This window comes from Desmodus rotundus, chromosome 7 (assembly GCF_022682495.2).
Source record: "Desmodus rotundus isolate HL8 chromosome 7, HLdesRot8A.1, whole genome shotgun sequence".
In the NCBI taxonomy this organism is placed as follows: Eukaryota; Metazoa; Chordata; class Mammalia; order Chiroptera; family Phyllostomidae; genus Desmodus; species Desmodus rotundus.
In genome coordinates, this window is record NC_071393.1 from 87,847,089 (window position 1) to 87,870,931 (window position 23,843).

Consider the following 23,843-nt stretch of genomic DNA (forward strand, 5'->3'; position numbering starts at 1 on the left):
ATGATTTCTCCATATTTGTTTAATGCAAATATAGAACTTAAGACTTTTCATCAGACACTCTTTTTGGAATGTGATTGATATATCATTTAAATTTTAAGGCACAAAATCAGGGTTTTTAGAACTATTAAAATGTCATCAGTGGACTTCAGTTTTGCTTCCATTTACTTCATGTAAGAATAAACTTTTGCAATAAATTGCTGACAGGGAAAAGTACGTAACTAGAAAACTAAAAAGGAATAGAGTCGTTAATTTCATTTGGCCATTACAAAGATGCTTCGGCAGTGTAAGGTTATTGTGTATCACATCTGTTTATGGCTGTAATATCTAAAATGCTGAGGCCCATTGAGATAGATCCACGAGCGAGCGCACTTTTGTCTTTTAGCACAAAGTATCAGTTGTTCCTCAGTGATTTCAACTTCAAACTAAACTAAGTTAGATTAGGAGCTTTTTGTATTAAAGAAAGCTTGGTGCAAATCTTTAGAAGTTTGTTATTTATGATGCAGGATATAATTCTGTCCGTATTTGTTACAAGTCCTGGGGAAATTTAACCCAGGCATTTCTTTCCTCCTTTCTTCCTTTTTTTAAATTGCATGAGGGAGTTTTTTGTTGTTGCTTAAGCTGTGGTTGGAGATGTATGAAATTATTGTATGAGAGCAGAATAAATAATGTTAAATCATGAAATTTAAAGGTACCTTAATGTGACTTAAAAATATAAATCATGTAATTATAAGATTAAGATTAAGTTGTTAAAGACTAACAGGTAAGTAGGGTAATATTTTGTTTAAAATTAGCATTTTTGTCACTTATCAAAATAAATTTGGAATCATCTTAACCTTATATTTAGATATAGTATTTGATTTTATTAGTATAAATTGGTATACTGTAAGAATTGTTTGTCTAGGTTACAGCTGAATTGGAGGAGTTTATTTTTAACTGTATTTTACTTTTTCTAACCTATTTTTTCTTAAGTGGGCAATTTAAAAATTTTTTATTTTCTTTAAGACCACATTATAGTACTTTTTAAGGATTTTGTTAACCAGTTTTTATTATTCAGAATTGCTTAAAATGGCAGCACTTTTTTAAAGTTTGAAAATCATACAGTTTATATATTATGGAAATACCATTTTAGGAACTATATATAGCAAATGGAATTCTGCCAAGTGTCTAGCTTAAAAAAACCCTCATTAGGTAAAACAAAATGCATACTGTACGTAAAGATCCTTTAATCAGTCTGTAGATAGTACTGATTAATTTAAATCGTTAATATTCAGTGAATAGCGCAAATTGAACAAATTATTAGAATTCAGAATCAGAGTGGAATTCATACTGAGTACTTTTCAGGCTGTTCTTTAATTCACAAGATCCCTTATTCATCAACTAATTAGATTTAACATTTTTCTACCCTGGGTACTAAAGCCATTGGCCAAATGAAATGATAACAGGTTTCTTGAAGGCTGTTTGCACAAAAGTAAGGCCATACACAGAATGTAAAGATTCAGAGTTAAGATGATGTCATGTAATGGGATGGGCCTTTTATTCTGACATGGAGCTCTTTATAATAATTGAAATTTTAAGCATAGCAGGCCTAAGGGTTTTTGCCTTCCCCTTCTACTCCCCTAGTAGAAGCAGCCTGTCAGCTGTATGCTAACGAGGTGAACAATTAAACAGGGTCCTATCTGGCTGGCCTCACAGGCTCTGTGCTCAGACAAAGAACTGTTTATACACCTGTTGTATGTGTGTTGACAGAGCCATTTGAATGGGTAGCTGCAGATTAAAGGGAGGATGTGGGAGCCAAGGTGAGTAAGAGTTAAAGACAACTGTAAGAAAGAACTGTGAGAGTCAAATTCTCCAGAAAATATATGAGGGCCATTCGCAAGGGGAATCAAGTTACAAAGAAAAAGTTCCTGCTGCTAACTTCATTAACATGAAAAATTCCAGACTTCAAGCATTTTGCTAGCCTGAAGCCTATTTTTAAAGTTTCGATTTTTTTTCTTTGGAAGCCAATGATGTAGGTTGGTGTGAGGAAATAGTCTGTGGTATTCCATAGAGACAAAAATATTTGCTGGCATTTATATCTCAAAACAAATCAAGCAACCTTTCTGGTTTTCCTTCAGGGAAATGATCCTTTGCCAAGGCTTTCATCAAAAAGGAGGTGACAGAACATTTTAATAGTAGAAATTCAGAAAATTAAATAATTATTTATACTAAGGAAATGAAAAGAAATAAAAATTTAGCAGATGCATCATAACTTATCACTCAAATGAGTGGAAATTTATTTTGTTATTGTCCAATGATTTTTGACTTACAGAGCTGTAAAATGTTTCACATGTAGTAAATATACATACATATATTTAAATTTTTCAATTTTAAAAGTTATTTCCTTTTAAATTATTGGTATAATAGCTCCAAATCCTAAGGTAAGAGCAGAATTAGTACATATTACCAAAGATCACAGAAAGTTTTAAGATTATTACAAACACAAATATAGAAATCTTAGCTTTTACTTTATCCTACAGTGATTTCTTCAGCAAGTCAAAATTGTTCTAGTGATCTTTTATCTTTAGAATAGACCTGTAAGGTTCCAAAGAATTTGCTGCTATATATTATATTTATATCATATCTATTTTTATAAAATGGGATTTTTGAACTGACCTTCCTCTTAGATCATTGAGCAGTTCATAGCTAGCAAGAAAGCACCCTATAGGTTAAGAATAAACATGACTGGGATACCCTGGAGACAGAAATATGAAATATTTTAAAAATAATTTTCTCTCTTGAGTATAATTTTCACAACCCTCTCTTTTGCTGGTTGTTAGGTTTAGTTCTTCAGATTTTTTTCAAGTGTTTTTATGGGAGGAAATCTAAAGGCTTAGGGAAGATTTCAGTGGGAAGGGAATAAAAGTAATTTCTGTGGTCCTTTCCCAACTTTAAGATTTTATGATTGCAATACATAATGAAATTGTGTGGTTAAAAAGGATATAGTCATGCTTGATCATCTAAAGGAGTAGTGGCACAACTAATTCTCAGCAGTGACTAATCCTCAAATAACTTTAAAAGTAATTGTGGAATACCTTAAAGGGGTTTTTAAAAACTACATGAAAGATAAGAATAAGGGTAGATAGCCCTGGCTGGTGTGGCTTAGTGGGATTCAGTGCTGGCCTGTGAACCAAAGGGTCACTGGTTTGATTCCCAGTCAGGGCACATGCCTAGGTTGCAGGCCAGGTTCCTAGTAGGGGGGCATGCAAGAGTCAACCACACATTGATGTTTCTCTCCCTCACTCTCTCCCTTCCCCTGTCTAAAAATAAATAAATTTGAGAGAACAAAGATGGCGGTGTAGGTAGACACACTGCGCCTCCTCGCACAACCAGAACTGACAGAAAATCGAACGGCAAGGAAGTCTGACACCAAGGAAATAAAAAATAAACATTCATCCAGACCGGTAGGAGGGGCGGAGACCGGCAGCCGGGGCGGAGAGGACTCAGTGGCTGTGGTGGGACCAAGACTGGCGGAGTGTGGGACTAACGGGGCAGGCAGTCTGACCACTAGCAGACCCTGCGGCCCCACATTTGCGCACAGATAAACCGAGAGGGCCGGACTCAGAGAGGCGGAGAACGGGGCAGGCAGAGCGGCGGGTAGCACCCCGCAGCCCCACATTCGCGCACTGATAAACCGGACAAACAGCGAGGAGCAAAGCAGACCTCGCAACCCAGGGCTCCTGCGCGGGGAAATAAAGCCTCAAACCTCTGCTTGAAAACGCCCGTGGGGGTTGGGGCAGCAGCAGGAGAGACTCCCAGCCTCACGGGAGAGGTCGTTGGAGAGACCCACAGGGGCCTGGGGGGGTGCACAAGCCCACCCACTCGGGAACCAGCACCAGAGGAGCCCAGTTTGATTGTGGGTAGCGGAGTGAAAGACTGAAATCTGGTGGAGAGGGGAGTGGGCGCCATTGCTCCCTCTCGGCCCCTCCCCCATTTACAGCGTCAGAGCTCGGGGACCAGCGTTACTGCGCCCCAGGGAACACCTAAGGCTCCGCCCCTTTAAGTAACAGACGCGCCTAGACCAAAAAAAAAAAAAAAAAAAAAGGCCCAAACAACAGAACACTTCAGAGCTCCAGAAAAAATACAACTAAGCGAGGAAGAACTAAGCGAGGAAGAGATAGCCGACCTATGGGATGCACAGTTCAAAACACTGGTTATCAAGATGCTCACAGAATTGGTTGAATCTGTTCGAAAACCAGATGAAAAAATGAAGCCTATGCTAAGAGAAACAAAGGAAAATGTACAGGGAACCAATAGTGATGCGAAGGAAACTGGGACTCAAATCAGTGGTGTGGACCAGAAGGAAGAAACAAACATCCAACCAGAAAAGAAGGAAGAAACAAGAATTCGGAAAAATGAGGAGAGGCTTAGGAACCTCCAGGACATCTTGAAACGTTCCAACATCCAAATTATAGGGGTACCAGAAGGAGAAGAGGAAGAACAAAAAATGGAAAACTTATTTGAACAAATAATGAAGGAGAACTTCCCTCATCTAGCAAAGGAAATAGACTTCCAGGAAGTCCAGGAAGCTCAGAGAGTCCCAAAGAAGCTGGACCCAAGGAGGAACACACCAAGGCACATCATAGTTACATTACCTAAGATTAAACAGGAGAGAATCTTAGAAGCAGCAAGAGAAAAGGAGACAGTTATCTACAAAGGAGTTCCCATAAGACTGTCAGCTGATTTCTCCAAAGAGACCTTACAGGCAAGAAGGGGCTGGCAAGAAGTATTCTAAGTCATGAAAGGCAAGGACCTACATCCAAGATTGCTCTATCCAGCAAAGTATCATTTAGAATGGAAGGGAAGATAAAGAGCTTCTCAGATAAGGTCAAGTTAAGTAAGTTCATCATCACCAAGCCCTTATTATATGAAATGTTCAAGGGAGTTACCTAAGAAAAAGAAGATCAAAAATAGGAACAGTAAAAATGACAGCAAACTCACAGTTATTAACGACCACACCTAAAACAAAAACAAGAGCAAACTAGGCAAACAACTAGAACAGAAACAGAACCATAGAGATGGAGATCACATGGAGGGTTGTCAATAGGGGAGTGGGAGGGGGAGAGGGGGGGAAAGGTACAGAGAATAAGTAGCATAGATGATAGGTGTAAAATAGACAGGGGGAGGGTAAGAATAGTATAGGAAATGTAGAAGCCAAAGAACTTATAAGTATGACCCATGGACATGAACTATAGGGGGGCAATGTGGGAGGGAGAGGGTGGGCAGGATGGAGTGGAGTGAGGGGGGCGGGAAATGGGACAACTGTAATAGCATAATCAATAAATATATTAAAAAATAAATAAAATAAATTTAAAAAAATTTTTTAAAGAATAAGGGTAGATAGAGAAGAGATATTTCTTTAAAAGAGTAGTGGAAGACCTGGTATGTTCTAGTTAGGTCCACTACTAAATAGTCTGCATTCTCTGAAACTTTGCTTTGGTTTCTTTTGTTTGGCTCGTGAGAAACCAAAGGATAAACTTGCATAGGGGTATTTATACCTCTTAGGGTAAAATTCATACAAAATCTTTAAAGATAAAGCTATATTAATTACTCAAGAGGGATTCAAAGCTCAGCAATTTACTGGGATTGAAACATTGAAAACACTGCTTCTCGTGTATACCTCCAGGCAATAAAGCTCTTTAATTAAAGGCTTAATCTTCTAGTTGACACATCTGATACTGTTCTAATAAAGCTTCACTTATAGCCAATTTTTCTAAAAATACTGCAATAGCCAAACATTTGTTGGTGTTTGCATGCCTTAACTTCCCATTACAGGTTAAGTGTGACTTGTGTAAGTTTGATTAAATGTGAGATTAAAAATGTACGTCATTTTTGTTACATGGCATTGCTGAACTTCTGTTCTATTTAAATTTTGTATTGCCTTTTGTTACTCTTTTAAAATTTTGAGGGTCGGCATTTAGAGAAGGAAAAAATGACACTGTGTGTGTGTGTGTGAGGAAAGGGCCAAAGTACAAATAAATGTTATTACTTGGAATCTAGCAATATTTTCTTAAATGCAGGTTCATGCATACTTTAATATACAAGGTTGGGTTAAAGTAGGTTTACAGTTCATGTGGAAAATAATACAATAATTAATAAATAATATCACAAGAACAAACTGTTTCACATCCTCAAAACCGCAACCTACTTTTGCCCCACCCTGTATTTAGATAGAATTTGGAATAGGTTTTCAGATCAGCTCATAGAGGATTATTAATAGATCCTATAATAGGTAGTACTTTATGGCTTCTGGAATGTTTTGTCTCTAGTAGCTCACATGTTTTTATGGGAGGAAACAATCCTGCTACAATCCTCTGCGGGGTATTAAATTTGGAGGTTGGAATTTTGTAATAAAACTACTTAAAATTTAAGCTACTATCAAGTCTTTTGAAATCAAAAATCAAAAAAAGTGGCACTCAAGAAAAGTTGCTAAATTCAGATGAGTACTATTGTTTTCACTATTAAACCCAGTAACAGAATATAAATAATTATTGCCCCTGAACTATCTCGATTGTTTTTTTAAACTTTAGGTTGGAACTCATAGAGAAGACTCTGTCAGTCTCAATGGCAATCATTCAGTCCTGTCCAGTACAGTCACTGCTTCGAGCACAGACTTGAACCATAAAACACAAGAAAATTACAGAGGTAACTGTATTGTTGGTTTTCAGCAATAATGCAGACAGGCACCATTTGGAACACTGTCACCTTTCTCACCGGTACATTGACATCTGTGAATCAGAGGTCATCTTAGGTGGGAGAATTCCAGTGCTACTGCATGAGTGTAGACGGTGGATATTTAGGGTTCCACTCAGCCAATTTGGCTGGGCAAATTGTAGATATTTGTGGATGGAACCACATGCAAGCTGTTCTTCAGTTTTTACCTGTCATTTTCTTACATGCTCCTGCTTCTGTCATGTCTGTCTTCCTTAATCACTTCCCCTCATGACTGAGTCTTCATGGTCCCTAGAGGCAGTAAGAAAGATGTATCTGAGTATGTTGAGAGCTCTGAATAATAGTAGCTGTTGTTTAGAAACAGTTTGGTTGTAGAAGCAGCTCTGTCAAAAAGCAAACTGATAAACATTATAATAGAACTTAATAATTAAGTACAAATATGTAGCTAATATTAAGAATACCAAAGTAAAGTTCTCCCGGTTATATTTAACCATGATGCCTATTTTACTCTGTTTATCAAGGAAAATGTTAAAGCTCATTTCCTTTACCTTGGCAGAATCTTAGAAGTCAGTTTCTAAAAATCCATCAAGTTTCTCATACGGTGTTCATTTGTTAAATAGTGCCTGAAAGGGAGCATTAGACTGACCATCAAGGCCAGGCTTGCTCTTCTAAATAAAGAGGCTTTAAAAACCATTCTCTTAAGGTTTGTGGGCATGCTCTTTTCAGCTCTAAATGGTATACTTTCCTACATCTTCAGATTCCCCTCTTGAGAACTAAGGGTATTTACCATCTAGAAAGCTTTTTACTATCTTAGTTCTAATTCCTAACTCTGGACATTTATTTTATTTCTTTTCTGCTTTGTCAGGTGGCTTGCAAAGTCAGTCTGGAACTGTTGTTCCAGCAGAAATCAAGACTGAAAACAAAGAGAAAGATGAAAACCTTCATGAACCTCCTTCATCAGATGACATGAAATCAGATGATGAATCCTCCCAAAAGGACATCAAGGTTTCATCTAGAGGCAGAACAAGGTATTTGTTAGCATCCAGGTATTAGATTTCCCTCATTTGTCATGGGTGAAAATACTTGGAAAATTGAAGGGTGTCGTGCATTTATTGTCAGTTATGTTCTAAATACTGTGTTGGGACTTCATGTATGTTATCTCATTTAATCCACAGCATTCCTACTAGGGAACCATATGAACCTGACTCAGAAATTATGTTTTTCATTATACCACACTATTTTAGGGTATATATATATAAAGAAGAATTACATCGGCCCCCTCAGTACTTACAGTCTGTATGATAATTAGAGGACAAAATAGCTGAAACAAATTAAATTGTACAGTATAGATATTTAGATACATTTCATCAATAAATATTTGAGCATATTAATTTAAGCCTAAGTGTAGCCAGGAGTTGGTAAATTTTTCCATGGGCCAAATGCAGCGCACTGCCTATTTTTATAAATAGTGTTTGGGTTTTTGTTTTTTTTTTTTATCCTTACCAGAGGACTTTTTTTTTTCATTGCTTCTAGAGAGAGAGACATTGATGTGAGAGAGAACATCAATCAATTGCCTTCTCATACACACCCCGACCAGGGACCAAACCCTCAACCTGGGTATGTGCCCTGACTGGGAATCGAACCCGCAACCTTTCGGTTTGCAGGACGATGTCCAACTGAGCCACACTGGCCAGGGCTATAAATACAGTTTTATTGGAATACTTTCACACCTCATTTATTTACATATTCTCTATGGCTGCTTTTGTATTGCAGTAATAGCAGTTTTGAGTAGTTGCAGAAGAAACCAGATGGCCCACAAAGCTGAAAATATTTATTATCTGGCCCTCTATAGAAAAAGTTTGCCGACTCTTAGTTTAAACAGTGATTTGAGAAGAGTATGGAAAAGGAAGTACTCCAAGTGGGCTGATGTTGTTGGGGAAGGTTTTCCAGAAATTGGACTTGACTGTGCTTTGAAGTATGGATATTAACACATAGTATGTTAGTTTCAAATGATTTCCATAGTCTTCCCTCAGATTTTTCTTATATATTAAAACTTCTGGTATATTTGTGATCCATCCTATTTCTTGGTATATACCCACTTATAATATGTATATATCACATATAAATATTTATATTTTAAACATCGTTCTATGTATTAAATTTTGGCACAAAGGAGATTATAGCAAGTATGATAGATATAACTAAAAGAACCAGCACGGTCTTTTCTGTGTTCACATACTTAAAAAGGTATCCTTTTGCCTTTGACATTCTATTTTCAACACTTAAACATTTCTCTTGGAAAAAATTAAATCTGAAGATACTAATGCTATTATTTTCATATGTATTGTACTCAGTTGTGTAGAGGCATGAGGAAGTGAAAACTGGGTCATGGAATCTATAGAGCACTCCTTTGAGGCATCTTAATTCTTTCATAGTTTTATTATCCAAATAGAATTTTAAGGGAAAATAATTTGCATGTTTCCTCCTCATTCATAAAGGGCCAGATAAGTAAATATGTTCAGCTCTGTGGACCATATAGTCCCTTGCAACAACTCAACTCTGCCATTGTGCAGAAAAGCAGCCAAAGACAATATATAAACAAATGGTCTGGCTCTTCCAATAAAATGTTATTTACAAAATTAGGTAGCCAGCTCCTGAGTCATAGTTTACTGAACCCTGTTATATAGATCATCAGAAATTGAGAAAGCAGTATAATAGGTTAATAATAACGATACTTAGTAATTAATAATAGTTACTAGATTAATAATATGTCCTTCGGACAAAGGAAGGCTAACCTGGGTTTTGCTCATGGCTCCACCATAACTTACCAAGTGACCTTGGACAAGTTATTAAAGCTCTCTGAGCTTTGCTTCCTTTTTCTCTAAAAAGGACTCTGTTACAGAATTCTTGTGGGAATAAACTGAAAATGAAGCACATGAAACCCTTTATACACTGTCTCACATGCAATAAACACTCATTAAATATACTATAGTTACTGTTATGACGATGGTAATTTTTTAGGTATGTGGTATAGGTTTGCTTCCATGGAGCACTGACCTGGGTTCTTGTTTTTACACTGTCACTAATTGTCTTTGTGATCCTAGGGAGGTCACTGATTTCTCTGGATCTTGCAGTGGTTTTCAGTCCTGCTGCACAGACTCCTGAAACATTTTAGAAAGACAGGTGACTGGCCCTCAACCCAACTTCACTAAATCTGTAGTATCTGTAGTATCTGTAGTATCTGTACAAAGGTAGTGGACCTTTGAAAGCTGTATTTTTTAAGTGCTCCTGAAGATTCTGTTAAGTGACCACTTATGGAAATCTTTGGGCTAGATGATCTGTAAATGTCCTTTTGCAGTCGAAGAGCTAGTGATTCCCTGTCACCAAAAGAATACTTGTATGTAATTCTTGACAATTAGCTTGTAAGAACCTATTGTATACTTCTGTCTTACAGTGCTCAAGGCATGAGAAAAGAGGTGAAAACATCTGTTCTCTGTACACATAGTTTAAGATTCTGAGGGGCTCTGCTCAAGAATATATTTCTGTAATACAAATAGAATTTTTTAAAATTTATTCTAAAGCATCTCCCTCAATTTTGTTCAGGTTTCTTAATGCATTTTCATTACAGAAAGTTGGAAAATACAGAAAAGTATACACAGAAATCACACACACACACAAAAAACTACTACCTAGAATTAACCATTGTCTACTTTTCAGTGGTTAACTACTGTCTCCTTTTTCTACATATTTAAATTTTAATTACACTGGTTATAATTTTTATAATTTCAACTTTTAATTTAACAATGTTTTTTAAACATTTTCATTTATCCATGAGTGTTTTCTGCAAAATGGAAGAGTATTTCTATCACCCCCAAAAGTTTCCACATACCCCTTTGTAATCAGTACCTTCTCCCGTACGTACCCTGGCAACCAGTGATCTGCTTTCCATTACCATAGTTTTGTCTTTTCCAGAAGTTCGTGTAAATAGAATCCTACAGTATGTAGCCTTTTGTGTCATATCTTTTACTTAATTTAATCTGCAATTTGATTTTTTTAGAGGCTACATAGTAGACCATTGTCTGCATGTACTGTGATTTTTCTAGCCCATGTCCTGTTACCAGCATCCAGTGTGTTACTAATGTAATACTTCTTTACGTAAATTTCTGTGTACATCTCTATATTTGTAGAATGAATTTTTAAAGTTGGAATTGCTGATTAAGAGGTAATGAACATTTTTAAGGCTTTGGATTTATTTTGCCAATTTGTCCTTCAAAAAAGTTGTTCCAGTTCACCCATGTTTTTAATCACTGATGGTAATATTTCTCTCTGGAACAAAAAAAATAATCATTTTCTGAAATAGTTCTCTCACTCTGTGTCTTTAAGCTTTTCTTTTTTCTTCATCAAGTGACTGCTGGCATATATTTAAGAGCATAGATAGGTTAAGCAAATTAATACATGAGTATACTAGGAAAGTGCCTTGCAAACTTTAATGTACATATCAGTGAGCTGGTGATCTGGTTAAAATGCAGCTCCTGACTTAATAGGTTTGCAATAGAACCCGAGATTATATGTTTTTAATAAGCTCCCAGTGATGTTGGTCACATTTCAAATAGCTAAGTGCCTAGAATATTATGTAGTCGTTCAAATTATGTTTTTGTAGAGTTTCACTAGCATGGAGAAGTCTTCATGCTCTCATATACAGTGAAAATGCATTTTTAATGTACAGGTTGGGGCAAAAGTAGGTTTACAGTTCATATGGAAAAAATATAATAATGAATAATAATATGACTGAAACTCTGTGTTTTGCATACTTACAACTGTAAACTTACTTTTGCCACACCATGTATCTGGTATAATTTCAATTAATGTGAATTGAAATAATATATGTGTATTGAAGAAATACTGGAAAGAAATAAACATTCATGTAAAGGGTAGCTTTTACTTCTATTTGGTAAAGTTTGTTGGTAATTTTCATATCCATCTTTATACTTTATAATTTAATTCAGTAAACATATCTACATTTTATAGGAAACCTAATAGACATTGTTGTTATTTTGTTTCCAGCAGTACTAATGAAGATGAGGATTTGAACCCAGAACAGAAGATAGAAAGGGAGAAGGAAAGGCGGATGGCTAACAATGCCAGAGAACGCTTGCGTGTGCGGGATATTAATGAGGCATTCAAAGAGCTGGGTCGAATGTGTCAGCTCCATTTAAAGAGTGAAAAACCCCAAACAAAACTCCTTATTCTTCATCAGGCCGTGGCAGTCATCCTTAGTCTAGAACAGCAAGTCAGAGGTAAGTAGGTTCAGCAAAGGTACATAACTGTTATGCCTCAGTTGGGCAGACATTTCTTCTGCTTGCACAGATTTTTTTGCAAGTTCAACTAGTATTTCTACCACTGCATCATCTAGATCATGTTTTCCTGCTAGTTCTCTCACCTCTGTGTCACTGAATTGGTCAATATCTGCAGGCTCAGTGCTTCATAGAAACCAGCAGAGAATAATCATATGTAGCAATGCAGAGAACAAACCAGCTTCTATGTGCTCAGCATTAATGCTTTGTGCCTCTGTGTTCTTGTTGACTCTGATCTCCCACACTGTTGAATTTACCTGTCCTCTTCCTGTTTCTTCTTGTCTTTCCTGCCTCTCTCTGCTCAGTTTCTTCGCTGCTTTGCCCTGGGGACATCTACTTGGTTGTACAGCTTAATAGGCTGTTTGGACATGGCCCCTCTTTGCTTTGCCTCATACGGCTCTTTATACCCATGTCAATAAAGTGTCAGGACTTTTTTTTAATTTTTATTCTCACCCAAGGACATGCTTATTGATTTTAGAGAGAGGGGAAAGGAGGGGGAAGGGAGGGAGAGAAACACTGATCAGTTGCCTCTCGAATGTGCCCCCACTGGGGACCAAACCCACAACCCAGGCATCTGCCCTGACCAGGAATTGAACTCTTGACTTTTCCATTTATGGGGTGATGCTCCAACCAACTGAGCCACACTGGCCAGGGCAGTATCAGGACTTCTTTGCTGATCCCTGATCAGTAATGCCACGATCTTCTTGGCATGTACTGTCATGGCTGTATGTCCCTAAGGGCAAAAATGTGATTTATATAGGCTCATCCACTACTGACCCAGACAAGTCTCCCAACTGTGCAACTTTTCAAGAAGTTTGATGGAATCTTGAAGATGCTTTGAAACTTCATTTTTCAAACAAGTATTTATGGCTCTGTCCCAAGCAGCTATGTGCTAGACCCTGAGTTATCAATTAATACAAACCCTTGACAGGTTCTACCATTGAGCTTGCTTTTTTACATATTACTTGTATATCTTTTTATTCAAAGTTATGAATACCTCGTCCTAAGCCTTTATGCAAACAATTTATAGATGTGACCTTGGTTTCAGACCCTGCCCCTAGCCTCTCTCTCTTGAAAGAAATTGTCTGCCTTGTTTATCGGATACTTTATTTAAAGAAAGTAGGAAAAGAAAAAAGAATTGAAGTAGACATATGCTTGAAAACTATAACCAGTAACCCTCTGCATTGATTATAGGAAGATACTCTTTTTAGGAAAACCAGAATTACAGAATTAGAACACATTTTTGAAAAACATAAAATAGTAATTAATTTATCCATCCTATCCATCCTCTTCTCTCCAATATATTCAATAAATAAAAATGATGACTAGATGATTTCGTGCATAACCAAGTTACCGCTAAAGCCAGATACTTGTTCCTATTGTGTTAGGACCCCCGAAATATCTCTAAAGGGTACAGGTTAATGAAACCTGATCTTTAAGGAGTTATAGGCTACCTTGAGGTATTCATAAACATTCTGATTGTTGCCTGCTCGCCTGTGGCAAGAGCAGGTTCCTTGAACCATCAGTATGTCCTGTCACTTTACCAAAGGTTTTTACTCAAGGGTGTCTGACACCCTTTGTCTCACTCGGAAGGCAACAAGACACCTTTGTGAGTGGTCCAAGTACATTCATCCTCTTCCCCTGCAGCCCAAGCTACTTTCTATGCTGACTCTTTTCATTTATTGTCAGCTTATTGCCTCTATCTGCACTGAAAGTCTTACTGTCTTGACAACAGTGGTGAAATACCTACTCTCAGATCCAAGCCATAAAAATGAAAAATACCTCTGTGTTTGAAAACAAGTTAGAAACTTCACCATCCCTGGGTAGATTTTATTCATTCATTTGTAAGATTTGGCTTTGTAGTGGTTCCACTCAAGAACCTGGAATAGAAATGCGGAGTCCGAGAGAGAATCTAACATCTAGGCTCTGGTCATTGTTATAGGCACTGACTTTTTCACACAATCTTGGAAAGCTTTATATAAACAGTCGTTGACTGATTTAAGTTTGAACAAAACTTAAATATACTGAACTGTATATGCATTAGGGACTACTTCAGTATTCATAAAAGCCTACCTTCCTGCAGTCCTCAGACTCTGGGCTTAAATGCCCAGAGCCGTTACTTCACAATTGAATGTAGATGCCTTGGGGCCTGTGTAAGATTGCTTCTTGAAAGGTACTCTGGTCATTTTCTGTCAGACAGGGTTTATAACTATTTAGCCCAGTGTAACCTGTGCCTTGTCTATGGCAACACCTTCAGAGTTTGATACAGCTACTGTTTGTCCATGGATTTTTATCTCCACCAGTTTTTAGTTATCTTAGTAACTTACTCACTTTTGAGAGTTTATTCATCCTTGCAGGGGCCCTACCCAGTATTCCCTGGACCCAGCAGTTTCTACAAAGATACACATTTTGTTTAAATGTATACCTTGGAAATCCTCTGGACTCTCTGGGCTCCCCTCTGATTTGGATGGTGCTCTAAGACTATTTCTGGCTCTCTGCAACCTGTCATTCCTGGACAAGTGGTTATACCAGGAGGGCAACCAGACCCATGCCTGCAGTGTACCTGGAGAAGAGCAGGAAGAGTGACTTTTCCCTCCAAGCTTCAGGGATTGCCAGAGCACTTTTTGTGTCTTGGTGCCCCACATATTAAATCCTATCTGGTCTCTTCCAGTGATAATTTAGAGGCATTAGAAATACTACAGTTTTAGTTTCCTGGTCTCTTAGTGAGCTCAAAGATGAATAAAGTAGGACAGTGGTTCCCAAATCTGGTTGGTCCCAGAGTCACCTGAGGCTTTTCCTTTTCCTAAACAAAGCTCCAGACCCTACTCCCAGTGGATTTTAATTTAGCTACAAGATGGTCAAATATGATAGTCTTGGCATATTCATTGATAATAGTGTACTCCTTAATAAAATCCCACTGAAATTTTAGAATAAAAATGGAATTAACCCACAAGGACATACAGGAGAGGAAATAATAGCAGTTGCGATAGCAAAAATGTATGTAAGAAGGAAAGAAAGGAGAATGGTGGTAACTGACTTGTTTGGACAGAAGAAAGGAAGTGGATCAGGGAAGAAAACCAGCAAGAAGCAGAACAGTTTGCTACACAAAGCCCCTGGCCCTGAAAGAACCTGTACTTGCAAGGTACTGGTTGTTGGAGCAGGCATCAGAACTAAAACCAGAAAGATTGCCTGAAGGTCTTCTATGGAAAAGTCGGATCCCTAAGTCTCCTCTCCACCTCATATTGCCTTTGCCCTCTTTCCCTTCCACCATAAAAGAGAGAAGGAGTATTTTCTGGGGAAAAAAGATGAAATCAGAAAGGCTGTAAATTGGGAACACCAAGAAAAGGAGAGCGTATGAGGCATGAAGATGAACAGTGAAATCTTCAACCCTGTGTCCTGTTTTGCTTCCCTAATGCTGCCAGCAAAATATATTAACCCCATTTTCAAGAAAGTTGGAGAATTCTTTTCTAGAGAAACTAAATACAATATGTACTCAAAAGACATGCAGATTTAGGAATTTCTTGAGTAATAATGTCTCACTTTTGGATTACCATAGAGTAAAACACACAGAAAGAAAAATAACAGTAATTTGCCCAGTTTAAGACCTAAGAGTCCCTGATTTATAACTTATGACTATAATGTTAAAAATTATTTTTCCGTTGCAGAGAGGAATCTTAACCCCAAAGCAGCCTGCCTTAAAAGAAGGGAAGAAGAAAAAGTTTCTGCCGTATCGGCAGAGCCGCCAACCACACTACCAGGAACCCATCCTGGGCTTAGTGAAACTACCAACCCTATGGGTCATATGTAAACATCAGCCAGGTAAGTACGGGTATGAAAATAAAGTACAAGGAAATCACCTGAACCTATCTTAAAATTAGAACCTTTGAACAAAATTCTCCAGTGGCACTGGTTTTAAAGGTCACATGTAATTTGGAATCCAACAGTTTACCTTTCTGTTGTATAATCGTACTTAGAGAGCTAATGTCATCTTATACCCAGTTTATTCTCTTCAAAGTCTGATAGTATCCTATCATTTATAAAGAATTTGAGTACTGTTCTGGATCATCATAAATGTCATTCTGATCCAAGAAGAAAATACACAATGACTCTCCCATCAAAAAATTATTTCACTACCACATTTCTCTACCAGAAGTACTTGACTGTGCTGTTAACCATCCACCTCTTCTTTGCCATGCAATCTTTATATACAAAACAGCTACTGCTTGTTTCCATTGAATCAATAATGCAAGTTTATAATATGCAGCTTTCTTCCCTGTAAGAATATCAGTTACACCTTGAAGCTACTAATGAATGTAGAGGTGCTATATATGATAGAACCAGTGCCCTTCTCTGGAATTTTACTTGTTGAAAGACTGTTCCTTTTCTCTTCCTCTTTATAGACTTACACACAATTTACTTGCTTGTGGGTTTTTTAAACTGAGTAAAAAAACTAATATGAGTTTGTTGCCTAAGTAGTTAATATGCATCACCTTTTTCTTAACCATATGCATTCACATCTGTAATCTAAGTTGCATAGTTAATATTTAGGTAGCAGAAATTAATATAGACTGTAATTACATATTTTGGGCAATAACATTTTAGCTAGCATCAACAGTGTATACTTCTGTTCCCAGTTTCATCAGCAGATAAAAAGCACTAAATAAAGATGAATGGATGGGAGGTGTGGAGCAGGAAAACTATTTCAAATACAATTTCATTTGATCAGCTTTGTGGCTGTCATTTTGAGCTGGAAGTCTGGAATTTGATAGGTCATTTTATAAACTATAAACATCAATCAACACCTCACCCTTTTCTGAAAAATTTGGTTCCTACCACTTCTGTGTATATCCTTCCTAGGGTCAAACTAGACCAAAACTGAAGATTTCATTTGGGGACAAAAGGAAGAATGTTGATGTAATTATTTGTGTCAATTATAACTCCAGCAGCACACAGGATAAAACTCTAAGCCACCTCCCCGCCAAAAAAATACCCAGCTATCCAACTGATTATGCATGTCAAAGAGACTTCAGGCCAGAGCTAGTTAACTTGGAGGTCCTCTGAAACCCAGGCCATTGTTTCATATTCTGTGGAAAATATAGAACATCATGAAAAAAATAAATATTTTTGTTCAAAAATAAACAACTTTGAAGTTTTAAAATAAAAACATGCCACTGTTTCTCAATGCAAAAGTGACTTTCTAAATTGGCAGATCATTTTTAAGAAGCGTGATGAGAGGTAACTTCTTATGCTCAGGTCCCAGGTAACTACCAGGCTATGAAAATAGCACTTTATATTCATCTGTCACATTTATCTCAGAGCCTATGTCTTTTCTTTTCTTGCCCCTCTATTTGTTGTTCCCATTTTCTCTTACTGTCTTCCCAGTCTCTATCTCTTTCTCTCTAACTCACTCTCCCTACCTCACATCTGTCTTCCCCCTTCTGTTTACTTTCTGCTCTTTTTACTGCTTCTATATCTCATATGACTTTTATATATCTACCCATATCTCTATAATGAGGAAATTTCCCCACTTAGGTTAAATTAAAACTTGAGATTCTCATCTATCAAAAAGAGATTAAGAATCTTTAAAACAAAACAAAACGCTTCAGGGTTATAAGAAATGTAGTAAATGTATTTTGTTCCATTAGATGTTATAGGCTAGTATTTATTATCTTAAAATATGTCTTAAAGGTTGCTAATTTCGTAAGGGTGGTTTTCTGGTTTCACCTGATAATCTTCAATTCTTTATAGAACTGGATGGTAGATTAAAACCAGCAAGTGACTAGGCATCAGGAAAACACCTGCTAGAATCAAATTAACTGATAAATGATCACAGAATGAATGACTATTAAAGCATAAGAATTTTCCACCACGTAATGTGAGGCCAGGTAGCTTGAGTATCTCAGCTATCCATCCATCCCTAAGAGCCTCACTCTATTACAAAACAATACCGTGGATATTGTTTCAGAAGGAAGTGAAAAGTATGAGTCTTCCTAAAATGGCTAAAATGGAAAATTTTAGAGTTACTACTGTATATATTAAGAATATAGTCCTGGCTGGTGTGGCTCAGTGGGTGGAGTACTGGACTGTGAACCAAAAGGTCACTGGTTCAGTTCCTTGTCAAGACACATGCTTGGGTTTAGGGCCAGGTCCCTAGTTGGGAGCATGCAAGAGGCAAATGATTGATGTTTCTCTCATACAATGATGTTTGTTTCCCTCCTTTTCCCTCTCTCTGAAAATAAATAAATAAAGTCTTTTTAAAAAAGAAGATAAATATGTATAAAATTTGTACTATAATAGAGTAAAATTTTCTTAAAAATTTATTGAGTAAACATTTATTGAAGACTACTATGGACCAGGAATTGGGACCAATGTGAAAATAAATACAAAATGTTCCTTGCCTCCAGAAATTTTCATTTTAGAGAAGATGGGTGTAAACTATCAACACAGTATGATGGGCTGGATGTAGCAATAAATGTATGCTTTAACAGTGTGTCTCCCCTGAGAAATGGATGTGTAGAACCTCAAGGCTCAGGATGCCAACTTGAATGTTGCCAAAATTAAGGTTTGCATAATTGTCACAGCTCATGTATAATCCTATATTTTGTGATGCTGTAATCACATGATCTCCTTTAAAAAAATCTTACCACATACATCAAGTAAAACCATTTCGATTACACCGTGAAAGAAAGAGGCTCATTTATAAGTCATTTAGCAAATTGCTAATACAGTGTAAATCTGGGTATGAGGAATATCAACTGTTATTGTTGTTGTTTTTCTGAGGAGGTGTTTGTTTTTAACAATGATGTCCTAATTGATTCTCTTCTCTCCCTTGGCTCTCCCCACCACAGTTCCAGAGTTACCAGTAGGCTAGATAGAAGGTGAACTCTCCTCATAAGGACTTGGACAACTCAGATTTTCTGAAGACAAACCTGATAGGAGGGAGAAGAAAAAACAAAACACTTGAAGCAAGAAACTAAAATATAATCCTACGATCAAAGCAACTGGTCAACACTTCCATCAGAAGTGAAGATAGGAAGCTCATCAGATAGAACGTCAGCCCATGAGATGTTTGCAACATACCATTTTGTTGCAAGCAGTATGTCGCTTCTGCACAATCAGAGACTGTCGATCTCTCCACTCACCGTGGAAGTTGCCTTGTGCCTAAACTGAATTGACAAATGCATTGTAACTACAAATTTTATTTATTGTTATGGAACTGTAAGGTCTACATATAAAGGGAAAAAGTTAATGTGGAAAGCTGATCTACACTCAGCTGATGCCAGCATGCGTTGAAGCTGTTCACGTGCAGAGAACAAAGCAGTGACAACCATTGGCCCTTAGCATTCCCGGCATACCTATTAGTGTCTTAAAAAGGAAGGGAAAAGTCTTTTGTTGCCCTCTCCTATCCTTTTGCCATATGAAGTGTTTTCCATAAAATAGGAAAATATTACTTGGTATGTATAGCATTTCTCTCACTCTCATTTTCTCATTCATTTTTATTTTCTCTTTGTGGGTGTTATATTTGGTCTCTGAAACAATAGTTTATGGACACAGTCCAGAATCATCCCTATAGCCCTATGAGCTTTGCATATTTACCTTACAAAGATAAGCAGAGACCATCTGTGACCATAGCTTAGCTAAGATTTTAAAAGGGAAAATTTTGTCCCCTAGATTTTCCCCAAAATAAATACTGCTTTATTTCTAATAATAACCAAGACTTTTCAAGCTTCTAGTTTTCATAGTAAAGCTTGTAATAGCAAGAAGTATAAATTACAAGGGAAGAATCTACTATTTAGAAATTGCTTTGTTTTCCAAGCAGTAAGTACTACATATAGTACTTGGAAAGTGTTAGCTATAAGTAAGCACAAAATGGATTTAAAATACAAAGATTTTTCAGGCTGTGGTTTTGGTGACCTAATAAAACTCAGTAGTCACCAAAGCAGGTAGTGTGATAAATGAACACACCACTCTGAGGCTAATTACTTAATGGGATACAAGAGCAATGGTCACCCGTGTTTCCTTATCCTAGCCTTTATTTCTCTGTCATTTGGATGGCTGGCCAGTGGGGAGGAATTCAGTGGGTGATTTAATCAACTGCAAACCCCCATCTGCCCCTGTCCCGGCAAGATGAGCCAGACTAGCATTAAACCAGTACTTGTCAGTCCATCTCGAAACTGCATTAAGATACCCTTCTATCTCTTATCCTTAAAAGTTGATTTTTAAGACATAATAATCACTTTGAACTTCCATGAAATCTGTCTTCCACCACAACCACCCTGGGAGAGAAAAACATGCTAAACAAGGTTGTCGTGGCTTAATAATTCCTTATAGCCAATGTCAACAGTGGCAATCAGCACACAGAGGAAAGGACCCAAATCACTATGTAACGTAATATTTCTATTAATTTGGAAGAACAAAAACAAGACAGAACTTCAGATCCTTCGGTCAGGATGATTCCTAACAAATCAGTCTTTTGTGAACTTAGTGGACTTTTTGGTTACTTTAATTTGCATATATTCTCCAATTACATCAGACTCTATCTGTGGCCTTGTTCTTCATTTCAGTGTTAATCAGCTAAACAGAAATTGTTGCTTATGACGTGTGAGTGAACATATGCCACTGCCTGGCATTTTTTCTTCAGAGCTTGTTGTCTTTTTCGCTATATTAGACTTTGCAGTATGCCCAGAAGCTTTCCTTCATAAAATAGAAAGAAAAAAACATTTGGCTTATTTTTCACTGTAGCTAGTCTTTTATACAATAATCTTGTAAGAAAATTTCTTGAATTCTAAATATTACTCTTTCTAGATTTTTGAAATCGAAAAGTTTTCAGTAAAAAGTTTCTTACTTTATTTTATTATATTAGGTAGTAAAAATGTAGGGTTATTTACCATAACCTGTTCATTAATATCAGAAATTTACAATAGCATTTTAAGACCATAGTAGGATTCTAGCATACCGTGTAGTACCTATGGAGTATTGTAAGAGCTAATTGTCCGAGATGAATTGCTTCTCATCTTGTTCTCCAGTTTCCATTGTTGGTTTATTGCAGATTTGTATCCTGTGTCAAATTCAAGGTATTACTGATAAATCTTTTCAACCAGCAGCAAGAAGTTCAAAATTTTTTCTGTCACTGTAACAGAAAACACAATATGTATATAACATTTATGTAGCAATAAATGTGCCATCTTTTTTTAACATAGTACACTAGTGAGTTTTTTACATTCCGCTCTCCAAGAAAAATGCATTTTGTTTTCTCCATCTCATTCTTCTCATGTCCACACTGCTTTTCTTTTTTTCCCAGCTTTATTGAAATAAATTGACATATAACATTGTAAAGTTTAAGGCATACAACATAATAATTTGATATATGTATACAGGGTCCGGCAGAAGTAAGGCCTGCTTGAGTGCAGTTGGTAGGTTAATCATATGGGTGTAATCATTTATAATTTTAATTTGAACATTTCACGTAAAATGTCTTACGGTGTGCTTGAATGTGATGTCATTATGTTAGAGAATTACATGCTTATGATTTTGTAATAAAAAAGGGGCGTTATTTATGCCGGACACTGTATTGCAAAATGGTTACTACAAGAAGGTTAATTAACACAACTTGTCGCCTCACATAGTTGCTTTTTCGTGTGTGGTGAGAGTGCACACTGCTCTCCTTGTCTACATTATCTCTACCACATTATCTGGGAAACCTGTCAGGACAGAATCAGTCTTGGAGAATGAAGTTGGTATTCGAGTCTGCAGCTTCTCTGGGTTGTGTATTTCTCTTGCTCTCTCTACTGAGAGGGGTCTTTTACCCCTTTCTTGAAAGTTGACCAAATATCAATTAGTAGTAAATAATTACTCATTTGCAGATCTAGAAAAAAGTGAAGAAAATAGAAAAAGACTCAAATGAGGTTTTTCAAATGAACGTTTCTTCAAAGCGTTTTTCCTATGTTTTATGTCCTTTTTCTTAGAGAAAACCTATGCCGTAGTTAGAGAATGGTTATATTTATTGTTTTCAGATAAAAAATTATGCTTTCACTCCAGCTTTCACACACACCATCTTACCACCCAAAATATGCATAGTCTTAACCCCTGAGGAGTTTGTGCCAAGCAAGAGCCTGAGAAAAACAGCAGACAAACTCTCTGTAGGGCCTGTGTATGAGATACCCATGGTCCTTGTCACGCCCTCTTAGGGTCCTGGCAAGATGCTTCTCGGTGAATTACGAAACGCACTGTCCACATTGGAGGCCCAACAGATCATTTTACTAACGGATTTGGTGAAAACAGTTAAACATGTTAGTTTGATTTCTTTTAGTACAAAGTGATACACTAAATAAAAAGTTCCATCTAAGAAGAAAGCAATGTTAGAACTGAAATGAAATCTAGAAACCATCTCATCAACTGCCTCAATAGATTTATAAAAACAGGCCCAGAGAGGTTGTATGTGTCCAAGAATACAAAACTAGTAACAGACCAAGATGCTTAAAACTCTTCCTACAAAGTCTCCATGTCTTTTTCTTCTTTCTCTTTACAGATTTTTAGGTCAGTTCTATTCATTGGATCTATTTTTCTCTGCTACACTTTTTTCTTTCATATATATTTTTTCTCTCATGGAAACTCAAATTTTAAGTACACATGTCGTGTGTGGGTGTATATGTATGTGGTTTTTTTTAAGAGTACTAGCTTTGGCATCAAGCAGTCTTCAGATCTAAGCTCAGCATCCAATTAACTCCATTTCCTTATCTGAAAAATGGAAATACATACTAGTTAATATAAGTACTGAATGAAACAATGTATGCAAAGCTCTTACCATGGTTCCTGTCACATAATAAGTACTTAATAAATGATCAATATTTTTAAAATAGCTTTCCTTACAACCAGATCCCAGGATGATTCCTCTCCAGCCACCCCAAGAAGATGTCAACCCATCTGCAGGAGTCTGTTCTTTGGGGCAATCCAATGAAACATTCATTTTCAGCACCTTCCTATGGCTATGTTTTATGAGGACTAAACATCTTCCCTTGTCAAGAGTGAGCAAGTAGGCTTTGCCTAGTCAAACTGTGTGGGTTGATAGCTGTATCAGTTTGGGTCCTCAGAAAGCAGATACCCAGGTGGAGTTAAAAGTGCAAGGGATGTACTGGATGTAATAATACCTTTGGGAAACGAAGGGGCGAGGAATCAGTAGTCAGGATTGTCCTTCAGACCATGATGCAGGTCTGGCATCTGTGAAAGGGGAGGAGGAAGAATGATTAGGTAGGAAGAACCTCAGACTACCTTGGAGTTCTGAGAAAGTGCTCAGTTATCCCATGGAGTCTGAGAGGATTGCTTTTTGAGGAGTCTTGGGCCGAAAGGGTAAGGAACTTAAATGTTGTGGTCAGTCATTGGCTGTGAGTCACCTGGGGGGATAGGCCGACAGCTAACAACACTCTCCAGACAGGTTATCCCTTAAAAGGAGATCTCAGAAGTGTGCCTCTGTGGCTTCCACAACACCTCTTTTACTCCCTACAAAACTGGCAAGACAAAACTAAAGGGTCCTCTGCAATTGCTGGAACCATCGGTAACCTCAGCAGACTGATCAGTATTTCAAAAATTGATTTTCTCCTTTGGCATTCCACAGTCAAAGGACACCTACACACGTTACCGGGAATGATGAATCACAGTCCTCCACCACCCCCATGGGCTGGGATGTGGGCTGGCGTAATTGGGCCAAGTCCCTGAGGTCGCTGTTAAATATTCTGGTGTTCAAGGACATCATCATAGTCCCAGGCAGTGGAGGGTCTGCAGAAT

The 23,843-nt window shown here is 37.3% G+C and overlaps 1 protein-coding gene across 10 annotated transcripts in view; it reads left to right on the forward strand.

Moving 5' to 3' along the window:
- The window catches only part of TCF12 (transcription factor 12), a 376,791-nt gene extending 355,527 nt beyond the window's left edge, over positions 1–21,264 (forward strand). For 6 of the 10 annotated variants that reach the window (XM_024568099.3, XM_024568100.3, XM_045201099.2 and 3 more), the window contains 5 exons: positions 6,567–6,681; positions 7,574–7,736; positions 11,773–12,005; positions 15,728–15,881; positions 18,911–21,264. In XM_024568099.3, coding sequence (XP_024423867.1) covers positions 6,567–6,681; positions 7,574–7,736; positions 11,773–12,005; positions 15,728–15,870 — 654 coding nt within the window. In that variant the 3' untranslated portion in view covers positions 15,871–15,881; positions 18,911–21,264. Of the gene's footprint in view, positions 1–6,566; positions 6,682–7,573; positions 7,737–8,241; positions 8,354–11,772; positions 12,006–15,727; positions 15,882–18,910 lie in introns of those variants that run through there. The other 4 variants (XM_045201097.2, XM_045201098.2, XM_045201102.3 and 1 more) reach the window with 2 other exon arrangements.
- The last annotated feature ends 2,579 nt before the right edge of the window (positions 21,265–23,843 follow it).